The sequence below is a fragment of the Epargyreus clarus genome, unplaced genomic scaffold, assembly GCF_041222505.1.
Source record: "Epargyreus clarus isolate Ecla_fem2 unplaced genomic scaffold, WU_Ecla_fem_2.2 ptg000008l, whole genome shotgun sequence".
Lineage (NCBI taxonomy): Eukaryota > Metazoa > Arthropoda > Insecta > Lepidoptera > Hesperiidae > Epargyreus > Epargyreus clarus.
Window position 1 is genome coordinate 15,605,371 of NW_027332216.1, and position 9,469 is coordinate 15,614,839.

Below are 9,469 nucleotides of genomic sequence, written 5' to 3' on the forward strand. Positions count from 1 at the left end.
ATAAGTATCTAACAAGGGTCGAATATTCCGATTTATCTATTTAAGACTTTAGTCTTAATACATTAATATTATAATATGCATATATCAAAAGTTTCGTGTATTATGATGGTTCTTATTATAAGCATAGGTGTACATAATTTGGTTTATACCACAAGTTATTATGCATACTTTTAGAAAATGAGAAAAGTTTTGCGCTATTATTATTACATGGCTATATAGGATGGTTATTTTTACTGTGCACGTGGAACGGATATTATAATTTGTTTTGGCATTATAAGACTTATTACTGTATACAAAAAACTATAACAACAGTTATTATTTTGGGCGCGAATTTCGACTTTGACGTATAAAAACTATTAAAAAGTCGCTGACATTAACGTATAGGCAATAAGCAGAACAATAACAATTCAACGAAATAATATTGCCCGATAGTATCAACGACGAAAAAGTAATAAATTAAAGACTCAAAAGAATTACCTTCGTTTACTAATCATGGTATTGAAAAAAGTGTACACTTTAGTCTTCATACGAAACGAAAGTCAAATTCTATTGGGCTTCAAGAAACGGGGATTCGGTGTGAACAAATGGAATGGTTTTGGGGGAAAAGTGGAGCCGAACGAAACTATAATCGAAGCTGCAGCGAGAGAATTAAGAGAAGAGAGTTGTGTAAGTGTCGCGACGAGTGATTTGAAGAACATAGGACACTTGGAATTCACGTTTGAAGGCGAGCAAACTCTAATGGACGTAAGGGTGTTTTCTACAAGTATTTTTAAGGGGAAACCAACGGAAACGGAGGAAATGCGCCCCAAATGGTTCGACTACAACAATATACCGTTCGACACCATGTGGCCAGATGACAGAATCTGGTTTCCATACATGTTGAAAGATAAATTGTTCTATGGCAGGTTCCATTACCAGGGGTTAGATACCATTTTGAATTATGATATTAAAGAGTTAGATTCGATGGAGGAATTTTATGCGAAAAGAAAGTAACTTGACTAAGATTGTTCACTATTTTTTTATCTATTTGATTGGAAAGTTCTTATAACTTGTACTTTTTTATGTATGACCAAGGTAATCATTTCTTAACCACTGTGTTGTAGTACCATAAAGCCAAGAAACATGTTAACTGTCGTATTAAAATATCCAGACCCTAAATTTAATATTTTGCATGTAAGACCATATTCAATAACCTTTTAAATGATCTGGATGAAGATACACATTGTTAACTTTAATTTTAAGAATACTTCATGTTCTTTTATTACAATTTGTAGTTTACAACATGACATACATAAATACTCGAATTTAATTTTCAATGTGATTTGTTTTTATGTTTTAAATAGTTCTTAATCACACTTTTTTAAGATTTACTGTATTTAGATTAAGTAATTTATACTATTAATATAGTATATTATAGTATAATATGGTATCTATTGATATTGGTAATTTTTCATCTTTAATTATAGTCTTATTAAGGCTGACTGCTCATACGTCAGTATCACATAAGCACAAATGAATGAGGCTACCGTTTTAGTGCTTAAGCTACTGAGTAGTCATTCGATTTGCTGCCACTTGTGCACCATAGATGTATTACGTCATTGTTGGGCACTTAATTTGTTGTATATGCCTCTGACAAGTGGCACAATTTTAATCTTATGTGCAAATTCTGTTAACAGCTTAATTGCCTATGCATATATTAGTTACAGAGCAACTTTGGACAGGTGTGTTAACTGCTACTTAATTGCTAAAACTACCAGTTGCTCAAGTGATAGTAGATAATGCGCGATCAGCCCTTGTTTAACCGATTCCGTGCAGATGTGGCACAACTGTGGTGCCATCCCCACAGAATCGGTTAAAAACATCTTCATATAAATTCTTTTTTTTAATTATAGTTATTTAGGTAAGGAATAAAAATCAAAATGTAGCTTACTTCATAACATACAAATTTGTTGATTAATTAGTAAGCAAATTGTCCAAACTCCAATCAATCAACCAATCATAATGACCAATTGTTGTGTTTACTTGTGTCGAATATATAGATTTCTATAAGAAAGATTATTGTAGGCTGTGATTAAAATAAAATGATTGTTACATTAAAAATACCTTTTATTGAATGGAACGTAACATTACACTTGTACATAATTATAACAAAGTTTTATTTTTGGTTACAAACACCTATACGTAATGGAGGACCACTGTAAATTGGCACCTGTTAAAAATGTTTCATACATAGTAAAAGTTCTAATAGTTTGTGCTTATAAAATGTTTATTCTAGATATCTGGTAGTAGTTACTGTTTGTATAAAATAGTGACTGATACAAAATTGATATTTAACAAAGATACAATCACTAGATAGAAATGTAAGACTGAATGATAATACTGCTTAACCCAAATAGAACTTTACATCAAAAGTTACACTATTATAGATAATAATCCAATTACAATGAATGAGAGTTGCTTGGTATCAATTTCTTTTCATTTAATGTAATTTCCATAGATTTTTGTTCCATATATTGTTTAACATATATTTTTTGACATCCTCTCAAACATCTTGCGATCTTGGAATCAACTAAGTTACTCCCATTAAATGCCTGGCCACCATTTTACATAAATGATAGTGCCTACCTGTTCCCAATTATTTGAAACTTATGCAATAAATATCTTGGAGTGGCCTTTAGAGAATATAACACTTTCAAGCAAGGAATAATCTGCCCAAAGAATAAACAATCATATTAAATGTGGAAATGTTGTGGTGAAAATGCATAAAAAATATGACTTCGAGACAGATTTAATAAATAGTATTGAGTGTGCTTTCTTGTCTTGCATTATTGACACTGTGTCAAAAATAGGGTGTATATTATTGTCTTACATTATTGAGGTTCTGTAGATATGATAAAGATAAAGACTGTTTTTGAAGTTGAAGATGTACCAAACATGGAAACTAATGTAATTTTAATAAACATAACAAAAGAGTACTGTATTAAAATATAAATATATGAAATGGCTTCCAAAGTTTTAGAAATCAAGATACATTCATAGATTAAATTATGCAATGATGCTTACTTAAAAATACATAATATAGTAATTATTGTCAGTATTAATGAAATGCATTTGAAATTTAAAAACAGTATTTAAGCACTTAATTTATATATAAATGGAAACAAGAAAAGTATTCACATTTTGTATTTAAATACATTTCAAAAACCAACATCTTACACCACTGCTTTAGCAATTATAAGTCTAAAAAATGCAATAATATAAGAAGTAGTATATTTTAGTTTTCAGTACATTTTATACAAATGTTACACTTAAACAATTAATCCTGGATTATTTTAATTAGTACAAAAAACATTATTTGTAAAAAAACTGGGTTCAGTACAATATTAGTTTACTCAGTTACAGAAGTGTGTTTAAAATTTTAATACACTTTTACGTTTCACATACAAGCTCTTCAACTCAATCATTCACTTTTGCACACTTCACTAACACTTGTAATAAGTCACTTAAGTCACGGACGTCTGCATTACATACAGACGCACATAAACCTTCGTTATTCTTCGTCCCCGCCGTCCAATAGCGCGGTGCGGGCGAGGTTGCGGGCTGCGGCGAGGCGTAGGAGATCCGCCTTCTCACCTTGAAGGCAGCTCGCTCGCAGCTCAAGACACAACATAATCTCGTATGTGTCAGATGACGAGAACACTGGCTCGTCTGATTCCAGAAGTGGTAGTGTGTCAAGAAGGAGTGTCTCCCAAAAACTGAAAATAAACAATATTTCAAAACTGTTTTGTTCTCTCATGATTTCAGTGTTCGTCGTTGAGTTTTGATGGAAGTTAAATTAAATTTTGCCTATTTATAACAAACTCAATACAAATTTCGTCTGAATAGTATAACTACAGTTTAAAATTTTAATATGTACAATGTACACTGCTACGAAAAATTATGTGAAAGAAAAGTATATGTTGTATTTTAGTTTAACTTCATTGAACTTAAAATAATATTAAGCACTTACTAGTCTGGCGCTATTTTGGAGGTAATGAGTGACACAAGGAGTGTTGCAGCTTTCTTGAATTCTCTACTCTTGTACAGTTTATGAAAGTCACAGTATTTGCCTGAAAAAATAATACTATTAAAAACACATGCACTGTATGCATTTAACAGGTACAAAAGAAAGTAACTTTTGAGTAATACTGTTTCTTTAATCAAACAGAAAAATAAACAAATAGTTGGTTTACATCATTATATATCTATTAATTGATAATAACTAAATATATTATTATTGTTGTAATGTAACAGCCCAGCAAAACCATTCCGTTTCAAAAGCCGTAACGCACGCATCCCTTTTTACCCTTATGACGCGCTTAAAGAAGTAGGTATAATTCCAATTAAATTGTCAACATGAAAAAAATTGTAGATTACCTAGGAAGAGCAGCGTATCGTGAATGAGCAGGGTCGGTCCAGCAGTGAGCAGCAGATCAGGTGCGGGCAGCGGTGCACCTGCGCAGTACGCTTTTAGCGCAGCGTGAGCCGCGCGGCCGCACAGCGCGCCCGCCCGCCCGCGGCCGCCCCACGCCAGCGCGCCGCCCGCCCCCGCGCGCCCCGCCCGCGCCAGCTGCCGCGCGCCCATGCACGCGCACACTGTTTGTACTACACACAGACACAGTTAGTTGTAGACACACTAATTAAAATAATCATAAACCAAACAATTATAGTATAAAAACTAAAAACCACGTTATGGCACATGGAAATTCGTTAATCCTGACGAACCTGATGAGAGCAATTAAAGCCTTGCAACTGCACCATATCAGAAATCAATTATCGCCTGCTATAACAGTGAATGAAAACATTACTTTCAAAGGTTTCCCCCTCGTAAAAAGAAAAACAAAGTACCTATTACAATCTTGAATAAATTTTAAACATGTATAAAATAAAAAATAACATACCAACACCCAATAACCCATACTTCTTCGCCTCTGCAAGTACCCTCATCGCTTTGGCCTCTGTCTTCAATGGAATTCTCTCCAAGATTAACTCAGCTCTTTTCAACCCCTCTGGTGGACAGGATGCCAGGTAGGACAAACCCACTGACCAGAGAGAATTGTGCTCCATTAGTATACACCCATACTCTAGGATCAGACTATCTCTGAGAGTTTTGGTTACACTGGAAAAAGGACATAATAATTATAATTTAAAACATGCAGCTTAACTACAAACAATTAAACGAGGCACACATTACATAAATAAACTGTCCAATTAATTTTACTTATGTACAATTTAATATTCTATGGCATTTATGATATATGTCAACTAATGTTCGAAAATGACTAAGAACTAACCTAACCTAACTTAACCATAAAGTATACATGAAATCGTCTGCACTTTATGAATCTTCTGATTTAACCATCATATTACTAGTTGTTTCATCAATTTGACATAAAATTCCCATAAAACTTACTCAGTATGATGTTTGTCTAACATTTGCAGCTTGCCACAGTGGAACAACATGTCCGTGAGATGTGTGGTGAACCAGCCATTGTCGGATATCTGCTGGATTTCATGAATCATCTGAAATTTTGGACAAGATCCATAAGGTTACTATGGGGAATATCACAGATTCATAAATGTTACACTGAATAATGAGAAAGAAAACAACCACTACATAATAAAAATGTACATGCAATCTTCGTACTTACGACATGTTAGGTTCTCGAAATACGCGACATAAATCGAAGTGACGTAAGTGGAGAACTGCTTGTACATAAATATAAGAAAATAATCCATGATTTAGTTAGATGAGAAGGAAAGACAGGTAGAGATCACTTTAATATCAGTACATTTGACAAATATACCGATATATAGTTGAACAGTCTCACCTGATGCAAATCTCCCTCCAACAATGCCCTTATAACCACATCCAGATGAGTCCGGCTCGGAGTCCCCAGGCCAGCACAGGCGGCCGCTGCGTCCGCGAGCTCGCGCCGCTTCGCCCAGGGCGTCGTGAAGAGCACCCACCCGCCGAGGATGTCGAACCATGAACTGTACTTCGGTCTGATTGATTCAAAGGCTGAGTACTCCCCAATCATTAGCTGTAACATAATTAACATTAATTTTGAGTATGTATTTACTCTTTTTGTTAGATTAAAGTAGTACCACCAGATTACCTGATGGAAAGTGATCAATGCCACTCATCACATCTGTAACCATCCCCAAACAGAACAGCGTTAACTAAGACAATCGCTTCATATGTAAGTCAGCCAGCATACACATGTTATGAACTGCAGTAAAATGCACCCCACGCTTTTTACTCTGAATTGAAACTCTTTACTATTAAACTCGTTGTGTATTTTCTAGTTTTTAGTTCTATTAGCAATAAAAGTGTATTTTTTTAGTTTTTGGAACTATTATTTATTTTTCATTTCTTAGTCTGTGACAAACTCAAGAATTCGGGAATTAATTAATGTTCTAAGGATAATGGGAAACTGTTATCAAATTATTGCATTGTCATCGGTCCTTCACACTTGTGCAAAGTATCAAATTAATCAGAGTTGTGGAAGTTGGTGAAAATTATGCTCAAAGATTCCATTACATACATACATACATACATACATACCTCCATACATTGATACAACCCTAGCTAATAAACACATGTAAAAATAAAAATAATAATGGACTTACTCTCATGATCAGCTCCAGCTGAGGCTGTTGAACTAGTACCCGACTTGTCAACTTAGATCTGCATTCTGCCTGCCAATGCTTCCACGATATGGTAAACTCTCCTGTTGAAATACCTCCATATATCTGAAAAAGAAACACTTAAAATTATTAAAATTGTATCTGTTAAATAAATTAAAGACTAGTTGCTAAAATTAGGCAAATGTGCTTATTATATAAGTAGTATTTTTTGCCTCTGTTTGTTCAAATAATATTTAAAACAAAATGTCTAATGACTTTGAGGTATTCATCCAAAGGCTAAATAAATTAAAACTAGTCATTTTATCATATTATACTGCTAAATTAATAATTTCTAGACTTTCTCAGGGGATTAAGTACAACACAACTTACACTATAAACTGGCATACTCCTCAATGAGTTGTCAACCAATTTAAACTCATTTGTGTCAGTAGCCGTATGCAGTTTGAGTAGAGCCCTTGCTACATCCACTCTGCCTTGCACCACCATGCCGATCACCGTGTCCCAATACTGCGGGTGGTCCTCGGAGCCGCGCTCGCAGGCCTCCAGTATCTCCGCAGCGGACTGCTCGTGGCAAGGAAAGTGGAAACGGACCCATTCTAACAGAAATGGCAGAACAACTTCGCCAGGAATGTTGTCTATGTACAATATCTCACAAAGATGCCAAATGCACTCGATTGAATAGAATATAGTCACGTGGGAGAGCAACGCGTTCTTTTGTATGCCATCTGTCTCTTTTTCGGCCGCTTCTTGTAAGCTCTCGATGCACACGCGAATAATTGAGCGGTACTGACGCGATAGTTTCAGAAATTCCACCTGATTGTCCGTGTTCTTGGCTGTTTCAGCTGCTTTTTGTAGGGACAGATATGTCCCATTGGATTCGTTGACTAGCTTCCGAAGGATTGGGGTAAATAGCAAGATTTCTTGGCGGATATTGTGAATGGTGTCCTCTGATGAAACAGACTCATTTTTACCCACGGTTTGACTACGGGGATATATTGTGAACTTGTTGCCACGTCTCCACGTGCAAGCAATGCGTTTTTCAAAGCATTTTTCTGGTAAAACCTGAAACAGTAAATAAAGTACAAAACCGACGAAGATAACCTCTACTCCACTAAAAACAAACACTTACAAAGGTTTTAACTCTACTGTTATTAGACGTTGTGGCAGTAGAGGGCACACTTGACGAGAATGTAGACGTATTCATATTTAAACCTTACAAAATTTTACTTATTTGCAAATATCACTAAATGAAACTTTACGACCGTTTGAAATTCGACTGCACTCCATCCATTCTATTGTCAAACTCAGTTGTCAAATCAGTCAATTCCTTTCATTCCGTTTCGCGCATAGATATATTATACTAATAGATTGGCAATCCGAAAGAGTCAGAGCATAGTATACGTGTGTGTTAGAGCGAGATAGACAGGCGAGGCCATTCACGTATAGGCAGTCAGCCCAAGTCAGCCTGACGTTTATTATTGTAAAACTAAATCGCGCTTATTTTTCAATATTATTAATCAAAAACAGTTAAAACAGTGCTTACTAAAAGTTTTTGGCCATGGTTACGTGTGCTGTACCTGGATGTAACTCATCCAAGAAAGAAAACCCACAAAAATACTCATTTCACATGTAAGTACTACATTAATTGTTTAGCTGTTTAAAGGCAATATTTTACACTTATTACGAAAGTGTTATATACCAAAAGATAGGAAAAATCTTCGAAATTTATCACATAAACACTAGAAATGCACAGAAATGCAAATAAAAAAATTAATAAATACGTGAATAGTTGCTATTTCTTATCAAATTTTTGGTGTTGCGTATTGACAATATCGATAAAAAAAATTATCGATATTTCTAATTCTAAAGTATATAGTTTAAATAGGTTGCGTGCAACTTATATAAAATCTTATCCGGCCTCACCTTTTTTTTATTGTTGGATTAATATTTTTTGGGCGATTTTATCTATGTAAATTTTGATAAAGTCTTGTTAAACTTTTTTTTTTTTTTCATAGGCCAATCTATTCTGACATTATAAAGAGGTAAAGTTTGTTATTTTGTTTGTTTGTTTGTAAGGGCTAATTTTCGGAAATACTGAACCGATCATGAATTTTCTTTCACAATCAGAAAATAACATTATTCAGGAGTGCTATAGGCTATATTTTATTACGATTGAACAAAAAGTCACAGGAAAATAAATATATACATCAAGTCAGCGGAAATTGGGAAAGATATGATACTTTACCGGCGTGCGCTGACTAAACTGTTCGGTATAGACGAACATGATGTTCATTAAATATTAATCCTATTGCATCGTTAAAATTCTTTAGGGTATACATTTTCAGAAGTATGGTAGGTTATTTTTTTTAAACGCGGGCATTATTTATGCCCGTATGTATTTTTGAAATACATAGGATAACATGTATAGTTATTGGCTACTTACGCGAATGTAGACTTTAAATTCGTTTTAAATGTATACCGGGTGAATCGCTATTTTTATAGCTTCGAATTTGATCATGAAGGCCCATTTGACAAATTTACCCTAATTGTTTTTGTGAATGTTAATAATAATACCTTTTTATTAATTGTTTATTTATTTTATAATAAATATTTATAATAAAATATTTCTTGCAGGTTGTATTAAAACCAATACGTAAAGTATCGTCATATGTTTATAGAAATATATCTCCAGTGCCCTGTACTTCTGCAGGTAATGTTACTAATTTGGACAATTCTCCGAGGAAGAAGATATTGAAGCGTTTAGAAGACGCTTAAATAG

General features: G+C 34.2%; 2 protein-coding genes across 2 annotated transcripts; one reads left to right on the plus strand and one right to left on the minus strand.

The window, feature by feature from the left end:
- Window positions 1-363: 363 nt before the first annotated feature.
- On the plus strand, window positions 364-1,397 carry LOC140744579 (oxidized purine nucleoside triphosphate hydrolase). The gene has a single exon (XM_073076223.1). The coding sequence runs from the start codon at window positions 493-495 to the stop codon at window positions 991-993; it is 501 nt and encodes a 166-aa protein (XP_072932324.1). The 5' UTR covers window positions 364-492; the 3' UTR covers window positions 994-1,397.
- A 1,524-nt stretch (window positions 1,398-2,921) lies between these two features.
- On the minus strand, window positions 2,922-8,011 carry Nup75 (nuclear pore complex protein Nup75). Its single transcript, XM_073076224.1, has 9 exons — window positions 7,820-8,011; window positions 7,060-7,752; window positions 6,673-6,795; window positions 5,871-6,083; window positions 5,453-5,562; window positions 4,941-5,158; window positions 4,417-4,644; window positions 4,010-4,109; window positions 2,922-3,755 (listed from the first exon to the last, which is right to left on the minus strand). Exons 1-9 carry the CDS (start codon window positions 7,892-7,894, stop codon window positions 3,551-3,553), a joined length of 1,965 nt encoding a protein of 654 aa, XP_072932325.1. The 5' UTR covers window positions 7,895-8,011; the 3' UTR covers window positions 2,922-3,550.
- Between the last annotated feature and the right edge of the window lie 1,458 nt (window positions 8,012-9,469).

Coding starts and splice junctions, on each gene's coding strand:
- Nup75 (XM_073076224.1), bottom strand. CDS start 7,894: ATGAATACGTCTACATTCTCGTCAAGTGTGCCCTCTACTGCCACAACG. Junction 7,753..7,819: donor ACAGTAGAGTTAAAACCTTT/GTAAGTGTTTGT, acceptor TTACTGTTTCAG/GTTTTACCAGAAAAATGCTT. Junction 3,756..4,009: donor TCCAAAATAGCGCCAGACTA/GTAAGTGCTTAA, acceptor GTTTATTTTCAG/TTTTTGGGAGACACTCCTTC.
- LOC140744579 (XM_073076223.1), top strand. CDS start 493: ATGGTATTGAAAAAAGTGTACACTTTAGTCTTCATACGAAACGAAAGT.